This window comes from Pleurodeles waltl, chromosome 4_2 (genome assembly GCF_031143425.1).
Source record: "Pleurodeles waltl isolate 20211129_DDA chromosome 4_2, aPleWal1.hap1.20221129, whole genome shotgun sequence".
Lineage (NCBI taxonomy): Eukaryota > Metazoa > Chordata > Amphibia > Caudata > Salamandridae > Pleurodeles > Pleurodeles waltl.
The window spans coordinates 957,660,984-957,680,290 of NC_090443.1; the positions used below are offsets into that span (position 1 = coordinate 957,660,984).

General features: G+C 47.0%; 1 protein-coding gene across 4 annotated transcripts in view; it reads right to left on the reverse strand.

Moving 5' to 3' along the window:
* Positions 1 to 19,307, reverse strand: part of MAST2 (microtubule associated serine/threonine kinase 2) — a 1,054,635-nt gene that overhangs the window by 613,311 nt on the left and 422,017 nt on the right. The window contains exon 1 of one of the 4 annotated variants that reach the window (XM_069232770.1): positions 5,599 to 7,144. The exons of 2 other annotated variants lie outside the window; for them this stretch is intronic. In XM_069232770.1, the coding sequence (XP_069088871.1) occupies positions 5,599 to 5,637 (39 nt within the window). In that variant the 5' untranslated portion in view covers positions 5,638 to 7,144. Of the gene's footprint in view, positions 1 to 5,598; positions 7,145 to 19,307 lie in introns of those variants that run through there. One more of the 4 variants, XM_069232768.1, reaches the window with a different exon arrangement.

Consider the following 19,307-nt stretch of genomic DNA (forward strand, 5'->3'; position numbering starts at 1 on the left):
CAGAGTTCAATATGCGGTAATTTCTGCCCACACAATCCCACATTTGATCTTAGAAAATTTGGAAATGAACCGCTGATGCACCCAGGACCGCGCCAATCTTGCTGCTTCAAAAGGAGTACACGCTTGAAGAGCTGAGGTTTTGATGCAGGTGCATTATAGGCCTAAAATAACCAGTTTTTAACAAGTGTAAGGTTGAGAGAGTGGGTGTTAAAAAAAATCCATTACACCGTATTAAGATTTGAGAGAGGACCAAAACTGTGTATCTATCAAAGAGGCTGAGGTCTTTTTCTTGAACATCTCAGTGTTGGTATTATTTCTTCAATCCTATCTGCTTCCACAGCGTCGTCCCAGACCACGTCAGTCTGGCTTACTTAACAGAGACAGCACTTTCTAGTTTCAACCCTTCTTAAAGCTGCCTTCATCTTCCCTTCTTGCCACAAATTCAGATGCCAACTAACTTTCTTGGGTGTTCTACTTGGAAGAAGTCTCCTAAGCTAGCCCCATCTCACTCCCATAGACAAGCTGTCCCTTGAAATGAACTCAAAAACATTGGCAGGGTGGTGGAGCTAGCCAGCGTTCACAAAAGCTATTACCATTTCAAGTTGCTATCTCTTCCGAATAGTCATGATGGTCCCGAATCAGAGGAGCTAAGATGAGGGGGGATGGTGTTAGTCACAGTGGTTCTGTCCACACAAAAGACGACCCATATGATGAGCCCTTAAATCCTTTCCCCGTGTGGTCCTGAAGCATGAGGGCCACAGAGCCAGCAGCATAGCCCCAAATGGAACCTCTCCCAGATGGGGCTCACCAAAGTGTGCCGGGCTAGCCTGGAACTGGGTGGAGGTAGAAAGGGACAGAGGTTGGAGATTCAAAGTAAGACCAGCATCTTGAAAGTTGACAACCCGTTTTGGGGCTTGGGGATGACTGGGGAAGGTGCTGCGGGAGAGAATGTTTACACGGCTAATTGGGCTATGCTTTTCTCTGCCATATGGTGATATCCCGTTTATGGTAGAGTGGGGGTACCAAGAGTTGGTGTATCTGCTGATAAAGAGTAATCGCTGTCAATAATAAAGTACCTCAAAAGAGGAAATTCTTCAGATCTTTAGGCCCACCTCCCTGTTATAGTCACAAAGGCCCTATATCTGATGAGTCCTTGCAAGAAGATGTCCTGATGCTCACAGGTTGCGAACATGTCCTGCAAAAGCCCCAAATCATTCTTCAAAATGACTCTTTCACTAAGACTACAGCATCATGGTAGCAGAGCATGCAATGGCGGGTCTGATGGAGAGTAAGTCTGGGGCCCTGGAATAGAGTAAGGCAGAGACAGACCATGCTCACCACAGTAGCCCCTGTAACATCTATAACACAGGGGCTGGTGTGGTGATATATTCCTATTCACAGTGTGGGGACTCTCCTAGGGGTTGTAGTTCAGACATGGCGGTAAGATGCCCAATGGAGAGTAGATTGTGCCTGTCTATGTTAGTGCTATACACTTACCATTACCTTTCATTCTTTCAGTCCTCTGAACCAGTACATTTTCAGATAAAGGATAGCTAGAACTACGGGTTGGCTTTAGAGCAAAAAACAATACTGTGTTATGCTGCCATGAGGATGGAAATGTGGTTGGTGTTTTAGAATTGTTCTAGGAATGTGTGCTATTCTGCTGCGTTGCTTCACCTTTCTGATGATAAAAGTTGCTTGAACCATGGAAACATTTACAGAATTAGATGGTAGACACCTCTGAGTCTCAGCTGCCAGAATGGGGCGCATGAAGTTATTCCACCCACCCCAAAGCAGAGAAGATCATGAGTGGAGTCAGGCTTGTGTTACAGTGCATGTATTTCATGTCACAGGTCAATCACAGAGATTCATATTTTTAGGCCACCTAGGCCATCCTTCAAACACAAACGTGAGCAGTAATAGTTTCCTGGCCACTAAAGGAAAAGCTTGAACAGTTGCAGCTACTTTGGAAGCTGTGGGAAGAGAACACTGAGGCACGTGTATTCCTGAGCTCTGAACTCTGGGTTTCAGAAACCTAGATGTGTCATTATAGAGCCAGAAAAGCCGTGGGGATCAGCAGGACATTCAAGAGGGGCCACCTTCTGAATCCAACAGCAAAAGTGATGCAAGAAGAGCAGGATGTAGCCATGTGGGTGAATGAAAAAGGTAGTGGGTGAGATCTGGGATAAGAAGTAAAGCTCAAAGAGCTGCAATGCTTTCTTTTCATTAGTCTAGCGCTCTATTCTAGCCATGGAGTTGCGGCATCTGGTATAGGGACAGTGGTGGCACTCCACTTTACACTAAAGGTGGTACCGGGACTGTCACAGTACCAAAGCCATGGTGGGTTTGGGAGGCCATTGTACTGGAAAAAGATTGTGGAGCTCTAGAATCCCCCATTAGGAAACCTTAGGGTATCACTAACTTTAACACCCTGCTACATTCTTTCTTATGCCCGGCTCCTATTGAGCAGATAAAGGTGGACATTTGAAGGAACCTGATGCAGTTTGATCTACCTCAGAGACTTGGATTAAAGATAGCTAGGGCAGGGCCAATCAATGGCAACAGTTACGGTCATCTTAGGACCTGGTGGTCCTAACATTGTGCTTGTCAACATCGGAATCAACCACTATACAGGATTCATCAGGAACCCTTTTGTAATTTGGTAATTGTCAATCTGGGAGAATTTGAGAAGAGCTTATCAACCTCTTGGTAATGAAGTATCACACAGGACCAGTACTAGGCACTCCCGAGAGACAGTATATTGAGAATATATTCTGAATCATATCTGGTAAATGGTTTCTCTACTTTTGACCCTACTCTGTGGTGGCCTACCTCTAATTCCACCCATCTCCTCCCCCACCAGTTCAGGTAGCCAGAAACTTAGAAGTTAAATTTGATGCAGGCCTTTCTTTTCTTTCTCAAGCAATCACTGTAGCTGGTACTTGTTCTGGGCTTATGAAAACCCTTAAATGTTTTTTGATTTACTCCCTCTTACAGCCAGGAAAACGGTTGTCATGGCTTTAATAACATCAAGGCTGGACTACTGTAACAGCTTGTATGCCAGATCATCTAAGGCTATTATCCAAAAGCTTCATTTAGTCAAGAATGCTGCTGCCAGACTGGTCTTAAAACTTCCTTGCCGGGCTTCAGTATCTGGAGCACTGAGAATGTTACACTGGCCACCAGTTCATAAAAGAGTTATATTTAAGATCATCCTTGTATTTAGAGCCTACAGAGCCTTGGGACCCGAATACTTATCTATGAGAATCTCCCAGTATGTCCCTGTGTGCCCACTGAGGTCATTAAAGGCTAATCTTATCAAGGTTCCTACATTCAAACTTAAAACTAAAGGGGGTAAGTCACTCCAGGTCCTAGGAGCCAAGGCATTGCATTGCATGCCCACATACCTTAGAACGATCAAACCTAAGGACAGGTTCATAAAACAGCTGAAAACCTGGACATTTGGTTTATCTGATGCAGTTTGCTACTCTAATGATCTGAGTTAGGGCTCTTCTTGGTCAATAACTGGACTAACTGCTGGTATATCCCCAGGGTGTTCATTTCAGAGTGAGAGTTGCGCTCTTTCATTCATTCATTCTACCATGATGACTCCCCTACAGGGACTATCATCACAGACGTATTGGGAGTGGGGAGTTTATACAGGGTGGAAAGGAGGGACAGCGAAGAGAGGGCCATTGCTTGCACTACTACAGCCTGACTTTACAAAACTCAGTGCAGCGTCCAATACAGAGCTCAGCACATTCAGTTATGGTTCTCCAAAGGCCCCCTGGAGAACTAGACATTTGCTGTTTTTCTAATTTAAAGGAGACCACCATGAGGTGAAAGAAACTCCTCCATACAATACCCATGCGACCCTCTAGAATCCTACTGCTATATTAGACAAATTAATGTGGAGGAATAAAAAAACTTTTAAGTTCTATGCAACACAAGCATTCTCCCAGAGCTCGCTGTGCCTACCACCATTGTCACCCACAAGTGCAAAGCAACTAGACATATGAAAGGTAGGGAGGAAGGGAGGGTCTCCAACCTCCTTGCACACTTGGCCAGTGGCTTTTCATGCTCCCAAGGAAGCTAAAGCGTTTTTTCCTGTGGCACAGTTCCTCAGGGAACAACAGATTCAGCTATTCAAACGGATGGAGATTTGATCCTTAGGTTCATTTTCATTTAAGGTCAGTAACAGAACGATACAACTATACACACTGGTCACTTTTTAACTCATGTATGTAGCAAGAGCTGCAGTGGTGCATGCACATACATAAATAAGGTATCCCCAGTCAACTCTAGGTAGGTATCCAACTACTTTTTAATGGCCATGCACATGTTCAGGTAAATGTAGTGTAGACTAGACCACAACCAAGTGTGGTACTGGGACAAGTAATAGAGACTGAGACATATGTAGAAGGATGAAGAGAGACAGAAAGACTGAGTAAGAGTCAGAAAAACAAGAGATGTACAGAATAGACAGCAAACAAGAAAGTGATATAGAGCAACAGAAAGAGTGGCAGAGACAGATATATAGTCAGATGCTGCGAACTTGTGGGGACAATGTCAGAAGGGAGGAATGCAAGACACTGGGTGTAGTGTTAAAAGCTGAAAAGATCACTGGGTGGAGTGTGAAAAGCTGGAAAGGTTGTGGTTTTTGTAGGGCTTAGGCGCAGAGTAACCGACATACAGGGAGCAGATAGATCGTGGTCCAATGAACTCGACTGCTTCAGTAAGAATGCCTATCTGACATTGAAGCCCTTGGTCAGCTGGTCATGTACATGCCTATGCAGAAGGCACTCAGCCATTTCACTGGCACAGGTACTGAGCTGAAGACTTCCTGACAACAAGAGAGTCTGGGCCTTTTTTTTTTTATTGCCACCTACTTCTTGATGCTCAAAAGGCAGAGGACACAACCCTTAGTATGTACTGGTTATTTATACAGTGCAACGTTCACCCATTTCTTGGCCTCTTGGCACTTTGTGCAGTCACCAGTCTGCAGTTGTGATTCATACAGTGGAGTTCCCTATCCCGAATCACACTGGTGTGGGTGAGAGGGTTATTCTAGGGCACTGGTGTGTTGCACAGCACTATCATAGAGGCACACCGGATGCCATTAATGTTCAGAGATCCAAGTAAGCTTTAGAGGCAGCTACTGCTGTGCTGTTTCACTGGTAGCAGGCTGCACACAAAGCCCACACTCACCAAGTAAACATTTTATCTCCTTGCTCTAACCCCGGCTTCACAGGGGGAAGAATGCTAACTGAGCTTGAATTGTTACTGGCCTGAAACAAGTCATTGTCAGATATTGGCCTAGAGTCAAACTTTCACAGAGGAGTAGTTGTTCGTAAGCGCAACGCAAGCGAGCAAGCGCTTAAGGCTAAGCGGTCCAGCTAATGCCTAACTCATGGGTCACTGAGAGGCTTTCTGAAGCAGGTGCGTTTCACTTACCTTATCGAGCCAAACGAATTTTGCTTAATGGTAAAATAAATCGGACTAAATACAAAATATAATTTCTATAGCGTTTTTTTAACCTCCGACTATTTGTAATACTCATTGTTACAGTGGACATTTATTTTATTGCATTTCACTTACCTGCAGCCCCCGTCGTCTCAAAATGCTGGAATCGTCCATTTTGTGAGAAAACTGAACTGTGTACGTGCCGAGGCCAAGGGGTGTTAGTAATTCCTGCAGGTATCCACCACTCCTGCACTGCCTGCCTCACATCAGGATAGCAAACTGCAGAAGGGAATCTCCTCCATCGTCAAGCCTCTCCGGCTTCCAAAAATAGCAGACACTCCTTGACCCTGGGTGGCAGCTCTCACTACCACAAGTGCAGTTAAATGTGGCACCAGTGTCTAGCTCACATTAGTCAGGGTGCGCACAATCGGCACCTTTTTACCAAAAGCCATCCACACTCTTGATATTAGTAAGGCAAATTTGCTTGCGATCTTTGGTTTGAAATCCTTGTAAGGTGACCTTGTGTGCACCCAGAAGGTATAAAAAACAAGGAGCCTTCGATCTATCAATTTCAGTAAACTATAAACTCACAAATAAATCCTAGTATGTGGTATGTTGTGCAACTGAGGATCGCTTTCCAAATAATGTGGCTAAATTCCGAACCATATCATTGAAAGGAGATTCCTAACTTCACTGTCACTTTGCATCAAGGAGGCAGTTGTCCGATCCTTTTAGGGAAGGCAGTGGACTCCTGTGGCATTGACACTCAGTGCGATGGTGTGGCTGCTTCTAGGCGCCTTGAAAGGCTCTCCAAAACACGTGCGCAGTTTTGAGCATGTCACAATACATTTATTTCTTCTCCCATTTGTCAGAAGGTGACAAGTCCGCCTACGGGAACTATTCCTGGTTAGTTCCCCATGAGCACCTAGGACTGGGCGTTTGTCTGATGTGGCCCCCTAGCCCAGGAAAACTGCAGCTGCGACCATCAGTACTTTCGGAATCCCACAGCTGGTTCTGTGCGCTCCAGTGCGCTTACAGTCTATCAAAGTTGCCTGATGTGAGCAAAAGTTGACCAGTTGGGGCAAAACAACCCCAAAATATAAGTAAACGACCTTGCTTTAAACTCTTGAAGAGTGGACACGTCCAGTATGTTCCACCTTGAGTAGACACTTCCTCTCATGGCGGAGATGTCCACGTCCCACCGACACCGGCACCCAGGAGTCTTAATTCAATGAACCGATCTCAAGTTCAAAACCCCACCAGGGAGCACTGTGCAGAGGCGTCCCGCGGTCCCCTGGCAGGGGTTACAGGGAACCCACGGGGCCCTGGCATGGATGCGGGCGGCATGCTCACTCCCTGGCCAATGAGAAAAGACGGACAGCTTGCCACTTCCCGACGGACGGGATCCACCGTGGAGGGCAGAAGCGGCAAGAGGTGGGCGGCGAAGAACCGGTTGGCAAAGTGAGGGATCCGTGCAGTAAACTGACCCCCCTCAGGATCGGGTGTGTCCAAGGGGTCGGGGGGCGCCGGCTGCTGCCTATGCACGGGGGGGGCACGTGGATCAGGCACTGAGCTCGCTGCAGCCGGAGCCCACCCGCCGCGTTCCCTGCCAGGGCTCGGTGTCCAGCCGGCTCCCTCTCCTCGCCCCTGCACCCGCAGCCTTTGTGATCAGCGGCTCACTGCTGCCGGGAGCCCAGCGCGGGCAGAGCGGGAGGCCAGGAGCGGGCGCAGCCCCAGCCCGCCCCTTAAAGGGGCAGAGCACCCGGCCTTCCTAGACAGCATCGAGGGCCGCTGCCACCTACCTCCTGGCGCTGGAGGAGGGTGGCACAGATCTGCAGCTGTGCCTGCTGCCAGTGCCACCTTCTAGCACCGGAGGGCACCGACCTGAAGCTACCACCTCGTAGCACCGGAGGAGAAGGGCACAGAGCTGCACCTGCTGCCACCTACCTCCTGGCATCGGAGGAGGATGGCACAGACCTGCAGCTGTGTCTGCTGCAAGTGACACCTACTAGCACCGGGGGGCACCGACCTGCAGCTACCACCTCCTGGAACCGAAGAGGATAGCACAGACCCACAGCTGCACCTGCTGGCACCTGCCCACCAAGCACCAGAGGAGGATGGCACAGACCTGCATCGGTGCCTCTTTCCAATGCCACCTCCTAGCAACGCAGAAGGGCACATACCTCAAGCTACCACCTCCTAGCATTGGAGGAGGATGGCACAGACCTGTGTCTGTTACCAGCGCCACCTCCTAGCACCGGAGGGCACCGACCTGAACATACCACCTCCTAGCACTGGAGGAGGATGGCACAGACCCACAGCTGCACCTGCCGTCACCTGGCACCGGAGGAGGACAGCCCAGACTTGCAGCTGCTGACTGCTGCCACCTACCTCCTAGCATCAGGGGAGGGCACAGACCTGCGATTCTGCCAGCTGCCAGTACCTCGCACCAGAGAAGGACAGAGAACTGCAGCCACTGACACCTCTTAGCACCAGAGAGCACAACTGTCACCATCTAGCACGGGGGAGGACAGAGCTGCCGTCGGATGCCCCCCAGCACGGGTGAAGGCAGAGCTGCCGCCTGATGCCACCATCTAGCACGGGGGAGGACAGAGCTGCCGTCTGATGCCCCCCAGCACGGGTGAGGACAGAGCTGCCGCCTGATGCCACCTCCTAGCACAAGGGAGGGCAGAGCTGCCGTCTGATGCCCCCCAGCACGGGTGAGGGCAGAGCTGCCGCCTGATGCCACCTCCTAGCACAAGGGAGGGCAGAGCTGCCGTCTGATGCCCCCCAGCAGGGGTGAGGGCAGAGCTGGCGTCTGATGCCACCTCCTAGCACCGGGTGAGGGCACAGACCTTCTAGCACCGAGGAGTGCAGCAGGCGCCTTCTAGCACGGGAGGAGGGCACAGACCTGCAGCTGCAGGGGGTAGGAGCACACGAGGCGGCGGGGGGGGGGGGGGGGGAGGGGGGGGAATGGTGGCGAGGGCAAGGAATGGCACTATTAACAGCAGCAACCACGATTTTATGCAAAAGTTCTACTCTTCATAGAGTTCTTAAAATGCATCTCCTGCCAGAACCTCCATCAACATTTGGGAACACCAATTAAGCATCTATTTATTAGACACACAGGAAAGAATTCTATTGGCAGACTGACATAGAAGAAAGAGACATGTTTGGCAGGATAAAGTAAAAACATAGAAATATTACTTTTTTCCTTTCACTAAACTGCAACAGCTTATTAAGGTATCTGTGCATACCTGTGAACATGATTCAGTAGCTTTCCATTCGGAGCAACAACTTCAAGGTGGGAGGGGGCTTTGTGTTTTTCACTTCCATGCGAGACCAAAACAAGGGACTGAATTAAAGGGTCACCAGCCCTTCTTTTGTTCGAGTATGTGCGCTCGGAGCCACCTGGAGCCTTAGATGCAAATGCAACGAAAGCAAGGCTGGACTGGCCACAGAGGGCGTCGGGCGTTTCCTCGGGAGGCTGGAGGGGTGAGGAGGCAGGTTTTGTCGCAGGGCAGGAATATGACCTCCAGTAACAAAATCGGCAAGCCTGGCAAGCACAACCACTCACTTCTCAATCCAGCTGCAGAGCTCGCCCTATGTCCAGCAGTTTTCAGACAACAATATAAGTGCCATGGTTAATATCCCTAGTGATTGATATCCCTCTGCTGAACAAAGATTGGAGATTGGCTCTTTTGATTAGACTAAAGTAGCTCATAATATGCCTGCTGCAAAGAACATGTACAATTCACATCACAGAACTGTATTCAATGTGTATAGCTCAGTGGATTTCTGCTTTTGCCACAGGGATCCTTTTGTAACTTGCTTACAGTCGTAATGAAGCACAGTGAGCTATGAACTGCCATCAAAGAGCATCATGCAAACTGCATGGCACTGGTTTGATAGCTATGCCCCCACCCAGTCTTTCATTGTTCTACTGTTGCTAAAACTGGTATATATAGAAATACATTCTTATTAGTAAATCCAACCCCAACTACTGTGTTAGATTTTGAATCCCGAGTTTGTGCTTCTCTAGCCCAAACACTTGTCAACAAATGCCTGCCTTTATGGATGACTTGCAAATCCTACACCTGGTATACCCTTTTGTCTTAAGTAACATTTTCTAAACACTGATTTACGCACATATGATTAATTGCCTCTGTATGTGTGTGTGATGTAAAGTGTCCTGACACCCTACACTGGTATGAGAGGTGCTGAAATATAAATGAAAAACATGAGAGACGGGGGCTGTGGAGAGATGAGGGGCACTGTTAGAGGGTGATAATGAGGGAATCACTGAAGAGCCCCAACAATCGGACCCTGGTGCAACTTTAAGGTAACCAAATACTATACTTTAAAAGCTAATAGAATTAAATATATAATGAAAAATGTGTAGTAGAATGCACCATTTTTGCCATTATTCCCCCAAAAAATTGGGGGGACCCCCCACCCGTCCTGTAGTGGTGAGTCTTGCTTGCTGCGCTCGCATGCCACGCACCGTATGGGGACTGGTCTAACAAAATTTGCCAGGGCTGCTTTGGGTTCCCAGTCTGGCCCTGACTGAGAGGAAACAAAGGCACATAGCGTATCACAAGTACTTTAGAGAACATAAGACTTGGAGGCAGGTTCAAACCCACCCCCATGTAAGAGATGTGCAATGCAGTGTAAGAATGCAAGATTTGATAATGATTTAAATGGCACCTACCAATACATTTCGTTTTTTTTAATCATCCCCATGTAAACTGGAAAAACACTTTACACCACACACTGAGATACAATAAATAATACAACTGACTAAATCAATGTTCAAGATATGTTACTTAAGACAATGAGAGTTATAAGGTGTAAGAGTCGCCTATGGTCCACACTCGTAGACATTAGTTAAGCATGAAGGGTTGGGAGAAACACAAAGTCAGGATATGAAATACAGCACAGCGACTGGGGGGGTTCTCTCACTAAAAAAAAAAAAACTTTACCAGTTCTCAGGAGTCCTCCTTTGCAATCTTAAAATGACAACAGATTCAGGACAACAACAAAAAAGAAGGATCTAAGCCTATGACTTAGTTTGCTTGCAGCTCCTCGATGCAATCATTATGCTAAGTTAGAAGGATTGCAACTTTTGAACTGGAACTAAAAAATTATGGCAAAGGCAGCAGCCCACTTACCAATCTACATAAAACACAAATCTGTGATCTACATGTTACACAATGCACTTTGCAGCAGGCACGCAGACCCACTATTTTACTTTGTAAGTCAAGACTGTGACCGGACAAAACACAGAACTCTCCCAGAACTGCACTGACCACTCAAGTTACAATAACGCTATTGCCTGGCACACATAGAACTCTACAGCAAGTGTCTTAACGCTTTAAGGTATTTTAAAACGCAGTCTCTTCGTGACCCCCTGGGCCTGCTAGAATAGATTTGCTGTCACATTTGTCCTAGTTTACATATTATTATTTTTTGCAGCATTTTTTCTTTTAAATGTATGAATTGACCCCCCAGACTCTGCTTTTCAAGCCCTGCTCCTCGTGACTCCACACCTTGACTCCCAATTTACGTTTCCTAGAGTATTTTTTTTTAAATTCCTGCACTGGGTGAGCATACTGAAAGCCCGGCACCTTTGTTATTGAAAGGAACGTGGCAGTACGTGTCGTGCGTCACCTGTTACGTGGACACCGCGAAGAGCGCGTCCCCCTGCCTCCTGCTAAGAGGCTCTTCCCTTGGAGGGGAGGAAGGGCTGCATGGGCTGGCGAAAGGGGGGCTGTTTGGCGTTATTGTCACTGGCTCTGCCATGTGTAACTTGCCCAGCGGTACTTGCTGTGACAAGATAACAACTGACGCTCTTAGAGACAAATGTCGCTGTGTTTGTCAGGCTGAATTAATACAAGGATTTCAGCCTTCCAAGGATTCCAGCCTTTCTTCCTCCTCGTGGCCATAAAAGGAGCATCATTTGCAAAACTCGTGTGTGCTGAACATGACGGAAGCCAGAGCGATTTGAAAACCAACCTTTTGTTGCGTTCATTATTACTTCGCTTCCAGACCTTCTGTATGCACAGTTATTGGCCAAGGATCACAGAATGTGGCCTAGTGTGAATGCCGGGATACACACTTGTGGTTTTAGCATCATTGTCTGCAAAGCCTCTCAGAATCATGTTACTGTCCAACTATAACATCCCTAATTGCTGGAACTGACAATATTACAATGTCACCCTGAATGTTAAAAAGAAAAACTCTAACAACCATTGGCGCTGTGTCATGGTTTTATACATCTATTTTTTTTTTTTTTTTACATTACCTTATGGTGGTTGTCAGTAAGTAGTTATAATTAGGACCAAGTATCCAGCAGAAAAGCATTCTTTGCTTTGCCAATAACTGTCGCAGTTTCAGAAATCCTCACAAATTTTTCAAAAGTAGTTTGCCACTCACTTCAGCAGCTGTGTTGAAAGTTTCGGGGTGCTTCATCAAGCTTGAGCCAATTAAAAAGGGAAGGGGGGGCCCAAAACGGTTTTCTCCGTGCAATTTCCCATACAGATTTTAGACAAGACTACAGTCTGAACCGCTGGACAGAATTACATCACATTTGGCATAAAGACAGATCATGGTCCAGAAAGCATGCTTTTTTGGGGGGGGAAATTTAGGTCCTAATTATGACTTCGGGTGAAGGACAAGGCCATCTGCCAAAGTATGCCGTCAGGTTACCACCAGTGCGGTCTCCTTCCTGCTGGGTCAGCGGGCAGAAAAGGTCAACAGGTGGAAACTGAGTTTCCACCCGCTGACGCAGCGGGAAACAGCCCACAACATTGATGCATGCTCATAATTGAGCCAGCAGCAATGCTGCAGTACGTAGTGTGCACCAGCACTCGCACGCTGTTTGCAAAGCAGACAGTGAACAGCGCAATGGGGCTGGCGATAAGGGCCCCTGCACAGCCCATGTCAAGTGCAGGGGCCCCCATGGGGACCCCTGCACCCCGTCTCCGCCAGCATTTACACGGCGGTGTTTCCGCAATGTAATCGCCGGTAGACAAAGAATATGTAATCGCCACTGGACAAGGGATTTGTAATCCCCGGGGCAGCGCTGTTTGCAGCACTGCCCTGGCGGATTAGGACCGCCAGCACCGCCAGCTCCTCTAGCGGAGGAGAAGTGGCAGTCCTGGCGGTTCAACCGTGGCGCAACTGCAATGGTCGTAATGGTGCTGTCGGACCGCTACATTGACGGTGGTCCAACCGCCACCACGGCATTGGCAGTCTTTAGACCGTCAGGGTCGTAATGAAGCCCTTAGTGTAAATCCATTCAGTAGTTTCAGAAATAATGAAGGAAACGAAATATAGATATCAAGAGATGCGGATCCTTTGGGGATCCAACAGATACCATGCTGAGATCTGATTAGCTAATAACACTTCAACGGGAAGTGTTGGCAGCCATTTTGGGACTCGAACTCAGCAGAGAGAAAGAGAGAGAAAAAGAGGCAGGATAGGAATTCCCTGACCCTTTAAGGCCTGGTGGCTGGGTCCCACAGGGACCCTGCTTGGGCCCGAAATTCTTTTTTTTATTTTTGCCATTAAAATCACGGAGGATCCGCAAATCTTGGCCATATAGTTTTTTTTAAAAGCGTGGTCTCCCGCACTTGTTTAAACTTCGGTTCCTGGGTGGGCGAGATCCCAGGGGCAAAGAACAATAAGTATATTGGGGACAGAGCGTACACTGTTTCCCCTTCCCCCCAAAACCCGATTTCAGCCCAGGGAATGCCACCTCTCTGGGGGCCAAGCCAAATTAAATTATGGGAGCAGGAGGCTGTGTGGCCCCCTTCCCCAGGCCGTTTACAGCTCAAAGGACTGGGGCAGGGACTGTGTTTACAAAGGGATGAGAGCTGCCTGGACCTCTCAAGGCCCCCAAGGCAGCCCGTGCAATTTGAATGAAGTTGGGCCATGCAGCCACCCTCCTGGAGCCATTAATGGCCCAGGGGACCACCACACCCCAGTGCCGGCTCCCTGTGTCCTGAGGTGCCCACCCATGGGACATAAATGCTTGCTTTCGATTGGTGGGAGCTTTGGTGGTGAGATCTCTTAGTAACTGAGCGAGCCTGGGGGATGTGGTCCCCGGGGCCATAAGTGGCCTGGGAAGGGGAGCTGCGAGCCCCCATCCTAGATTGCCTGAATATGGGGTGGTGGCCACAAGGCCTGGCCTCTGCCCCCCACTGAGCCCTGCCAAAGGCCATGTGAGGCACAGGAGTGGGTGCCTGCAGCCAATCCACATCTGCGCACCGGCCAAGGCCAAGGCCGGGTGCCTGTGGCAAAGGCAGAGTGCAGTCCAAAGGCCAGCCCCCACCATGCACAGCCGAATACCTAGCGTGGAACAGGGGTGGGTGTCTATGGGGGGAAGGCGCAGGGCCTGGCCACAGGCCAACCCCTGCAGCCAACCCCCACCATGCACGACCGAAGACCATGGGCAGCGGGGGTTGAATTGACGTAAAATAATTAAAAATTATTTAACATTAAAAAAAAAATGGAAAAAAAAAATATATCGAAAAAAGTCAAAAGTTACAGGGACCTTATTCTTAGGAAACAGAATTTAAAAAAAATCTTAGAAATTCACAAAAAACACGAAGGTTACAGGGACAGTCTAGATAAGTTCAGAATTTATAAGCACAAAACCATAGATATTCACCAGTTATATTTATTATCTCAAGAAACTATAAATCGTGCCCTCCAGCAACTATAAATCGCACCCTCGCCCTGCTACTTATTCCACATATCACACCATGAATGACATCTTCTATGACATCACCCAGGCCTCGAAAAATCACAAAAATGTTACTAGACCTACAAGCCGAGTAGCTTGAACATTCACAGACAGTAAGTTTCCAAGAAATGTACAAAAACATTCCCTCTAATTTGCAGCTTTGCAGATAAAACTATATAGTGTATTAACAATAATCTGTGAAAATTAGGTTTTAGAAACAATATTTATCATTTGCACATCACCAAGTAAAGTGTTCTGACTTTTTTTCATCCTATTAAAATATTTTTTTCATCACACAAGTACAAAAAATGGTCCTTTACAGCTACTGAAATATATTTTGAAATGATTGTTAAGTTAACTTAGTTATATCAAATATTGTGTGTTAGAAAAGACCAGATACCCACAGCCTTTCATTTCACACAGGTCAGACAGTTCACCTTACAAAATCCTGGAACTCTGCAGTCACAAGGAAAAGTATTTGCATTACAAGAAGCCAAACTGACTTTTGACCTCTGTCTCTCAACATGGAGCAAATGTGACAAGAATAAGATTCAAATGCATCTTAATTGCTAATACAGTTTCTGTCTGAACGGAACACCTGTTCTTTGTCCACTACCCAGAAGGAGTGAGTAGGTTGTAAAAATAGCTTGACCTCATAAACAATTAGTCGCTATAGCAAGTGGTCGAGTAGATTTTTAAAGCCCTGCATCATCCAGCATATAATGCAAGTTTTACAATAAAATTAGAGATGACAAAACTGTGCATGGTGGGGGCGCGTGTTATAGTTACCTTAGGGCACGAGTTTGTTTCTTGAGATATATATATATATATATATATATATACACATATATACATATTGATCCCATGTTGTATGCCATGGTGGGCAGAAGCACAACATGAATGACAGTTTAACAGGACAATTGTTGAAGCTGCTAACTAAACCCCCCTCTATGTAACTATATTATGTATGATTGTTCTGGTAAAACAGTAGTCTGGAGACTTGAAGGCCATACCTAAAAGAAACACAACATCATTTTTGCAGTCCTGCAACCTTCTAGCATGAGCCAGAGAAAGGGTATGCTAAGGCTGGGATTTCCCCGTGGGTTTATAGTTATTTACAACTATTTCCAAGGCCCAGTCAAAACCTGCAAAGCTATATTTACTACTCTCCAAGGCTGGCATAAATAGGTTTCCACAGTGGGAAAGTCCAGAGAACCCTGGTCATCATTTCTAAAAGTAATGGGGCTGTAAGGCAAGGAATTAAAACGGTAAAAAAGTTAACGGGTGCATTTTCTCGAAGGTCTGTGCATGAGTAAATATACCCAACTGTAGTTGCTAATGTGAAAATTGTATTCACAAAAAAATTCTAAAGAATTCATGGGAAAACTATAACAGTCAAAGCTTTCTATTGACTACTACTGAAGGCCTTTCGGAACAGCAAACGATTCGTAAAATTGACTCCAAACCTAAGATAAACCTACAAGAGTAGCTGGCCCTGTGAGCATGTGTGATGGACGCAGCACTCGTTTACATTTCACAAAGTCACTACCGCCCTCAGCGGCAGGATGTCTCCGCATATTATTTCGCTTCGGTAACGATGAAAAATATTCTTTGCATCTATGTTATTTTCAGCACAATTAACTGGTATATTCTCCCTTCGGGAGGAGCCAATATAATGCCCGAATGCACGCACAGCACTACTTCCATCCACACTGACTGTCCAGCATTGCACCTTCCACTCACCCCCTCACTCGTGGAGTTTGTTTGCTCCTAAAACTGGGGAAACCTTTTAGTTAACAATCATTGTATCTGCACATTTGGCCAGAAACCATTAATCTCTGATCTGTAAATATCCAAGACACAAGCTTTATTTTCAGGCTTAGTGCCTACCTCCCTCTTGTACATTTGAAGAGCTCCCTCCAGTGCAACTGGTCGTTCGCCAGCACATTCTTCTATAATGTAGAAGTACTTCATGTGATATGTATTATGTTTTGCATCTTCCTGGAAGCAATCAGCATCCTGGTCATGTATCTTCAGATCTCTCCTTTCCCAAGTCTCTGAGCCTCAGCTTTAATTGGTGATTAAGAATGTTAAAATATACAGCAATAATGACCATGATGCACACGCACCACAAACTGAACTGAAAATCGCTACCCACCTCAGTTTTTACCCAACTCTGAAGGATGATCGGCTGAGTGACGGGGGTGAAAGAAGGGGGCAAGAGGTGCATTCTAAAGTAGGCGGTCCTGACATTCAGAAGCAGGCTCCTGGGAAAAACTATGGGCCATGCACCAATTGTGCTTTTTTTGCACATTAACCACTGGCTAAAACACCACTTTATGATGTATCACTTTGCCCTATTTGATACAAGGATTTGGTACTGCCCTGGAAATGTTGCCCTACCACTTTAAACTTCAGAATATGTAAATATTAACAAAAAATCAATAATTCACATGTTTGCACCTGCCCAGCTTTGCTAGAACAATGAAGCGCAACTGCAAATTCGGACTTGTAAATCAGCTGTCATTGCCTGGATGAATGGACGGAATGCTTACTATGCATGTGCTGAGTGGATGTTGCTTACCATCCAGATCTGCATCAAACTCTGGATCTGAATTAACCACACAAGCAATCGGCTTCTTGTTGTTCTGTTTAAAGCAAATCTTAGCAAAATGACCAACCCTTTTACAGAAATTACATTTGACATTTGCAGCAGGACATTTACTCCCCTTCACATGTGGAGGATTTCCACTCCTGAAACAAGAGTTAACATTCACTGCAGGCAAATTCTCATCCCTTATAACCTTAGAACCTCCCACTTTCTTATTAAAGGTGGATGACTGACAGAATTTCCTGCTTTTATGGCACCCGCTGCCTCAATAGGCCTATCATCAATCTCTGTAACAGAAATCGGTGAAACGAAAATGCTTTCAATTTCAATAGCTAATCCATTGTGCTATACACAGCGTGGGTTCGTATCCCATCCTCGTCGCCATTAGTTTTGTAGTGACCACGCAAGAGTCACACATGTTAGTTGATTGAAGTTTATTAATACAAAGAGCTACACCACAGCGGAGGATGGACATGCAGGAGCTCCTCTGCTGCCAACACCAATTCAACTATCACTAAACATAAGTACACGTTCCAATAGCCCCTCATCATGACATTTCTTTAAGGAATCCCCAGAGCACGGGATTCCATAAGTAAGATCCACTCAGCGCGTGTATTACACAGGAGCCTCTAGCTTTGCCGGAGCTTCTTTCTGGATCAGGCGAAGAATTTAGTAGGCAAGTTATAGCCATAGGTCCTATTTTATAAAGCCCGCACATCGGTAGTAGACATAAGGAACTAACCAAACTACAGAGACTAGGCAGGATATGCAGCAGTGATCTTAAGCCTTGTTGGCACTCTATATGAGGAGGGCCCCGAACCTCTAAATAAAGAGGGCCCCGAACCTCTAAATAAAGAGGGCCCGAACCTCTAAATAAAAAGGGCCCCGAACCTCTAAATAAAGAGGGCCCGAACCTCTAAATAAAGAGGGCCCCGAACCTCTAAATAAAGAGGGCCCCGAACCTCTAAATGAAGAGGCCCCGAACCTCTAAATAAAGAGGGCCCCGAACCTCTAAATAAAGAGGGGCCCGAGCCTCTAAATGAAGAGGGGCCCGAGCCTCTAAATGAAGAGGGCCCCAAGCCTCCAAATGAAGGACCCCCAAGCCTCTATGTGAAGAGGATCCAAGCCAAGCCTCTGTGTGAAGAGAACCCAAGCCCCTGTGCGAAGAGAACCCAAGAGAACCCAAGCCCCTGTGCGAAGAGAACCCAAGCCTCTGTGCGAAGAGAACCCAAGCCTCTGTGCGAAGAGAACCCAAGCCAAGCCTCTGTGCGAAGAGAACCCAAGCAAAGCCTCTGTGCGAAGAGAACCCAAGCAAAGCCTCTGTGCGAAGAGAACCCAAGCCTCTGTGCGAAGAGAACCCAAGCCTCTGTGCGAAGAGAACCCAAGCCTCTGTGCGAAGAGAACCCAAGAGAACCCAAGCCCCTGTGCGAAGAGAACCCAAGCCCCTGTGCGAAGAGAACCCAAGCCCCTGTGCGAAGAGAACCCAAGCCTCTGTGCGAAGAGAACCCAAGCCTCTGTGCGAAGAGAACCCAAGCCTCTGTGCGAAGAGAACCCATGTCTCTGTACGAAGGAGACCAAAATATAGAGCCCAAGTCCTCTATATTATTAGAACCCAAGACTCTGTATAAACAGGACCCAAATGTAAAGTGGATCCAAGCCTCTGCATACAAAAGGACCTAAACCTCTATTGAGAGGACTCAAGCTTCAGTCTTCTCAAGTCAAGGCTATACTAATCACATTCTGTGGGGTCATATCCAATGTCTCGATAAAAGACTGACTGCATAGCACACATGACCCTCGTACTCTGTGAGCAACATTGGCTTCATATTTACTGCGGGCCAGTCTAGTACAAAATACTATCTGCTAAGAAAGGAGAACAAGGGACCCCATCATTATTTGCTAATAGACATTAAAAGGTGGCTCCACCTCAAGAGGATTCGAGTAGTTTCTTCTGCAAATCACTGTTCTCAGGTGAATCAGTCAAACTGGGTCACCTGCGCTGAGTTTAGCATACCACTCCCAGAATGCACTAATTTGCTAACTCCAAAGGACAGGATACAAGATGTCCAAGGAACGCACGATAACACACGTCTCCCTATAGGGATAGGATCTAGTCGGAGCTTAATGCAATATCCAACACGCATGAGTCGTTCTTAATGCAGAGGTGCCCACGGGCGTCCCTCGACTGACGCGCACAAGTCGCCCTACATCATACAGGGCACATGGAGAGCACATGCAAGGGATAACCCAGTAATGCGAATGGGATGCACTTAGACTGCGGCTGGGGTGATGACGCCTTGGGGGATGTGACGGAGGTTATTAAGAAGCTGCAGGTGCCCCAGAGAGGGCGAAGGGGAGATACCGACAAGGCCACTAATGAAGAGTGAGAGAAGGGGCCCGCGCTCCGGGGGTGCTCGTATAATGACCACAGCGGCCCCCACCCCTTCCAATATATTACTAGCTCTGGGGTTTTCCTACACCAGA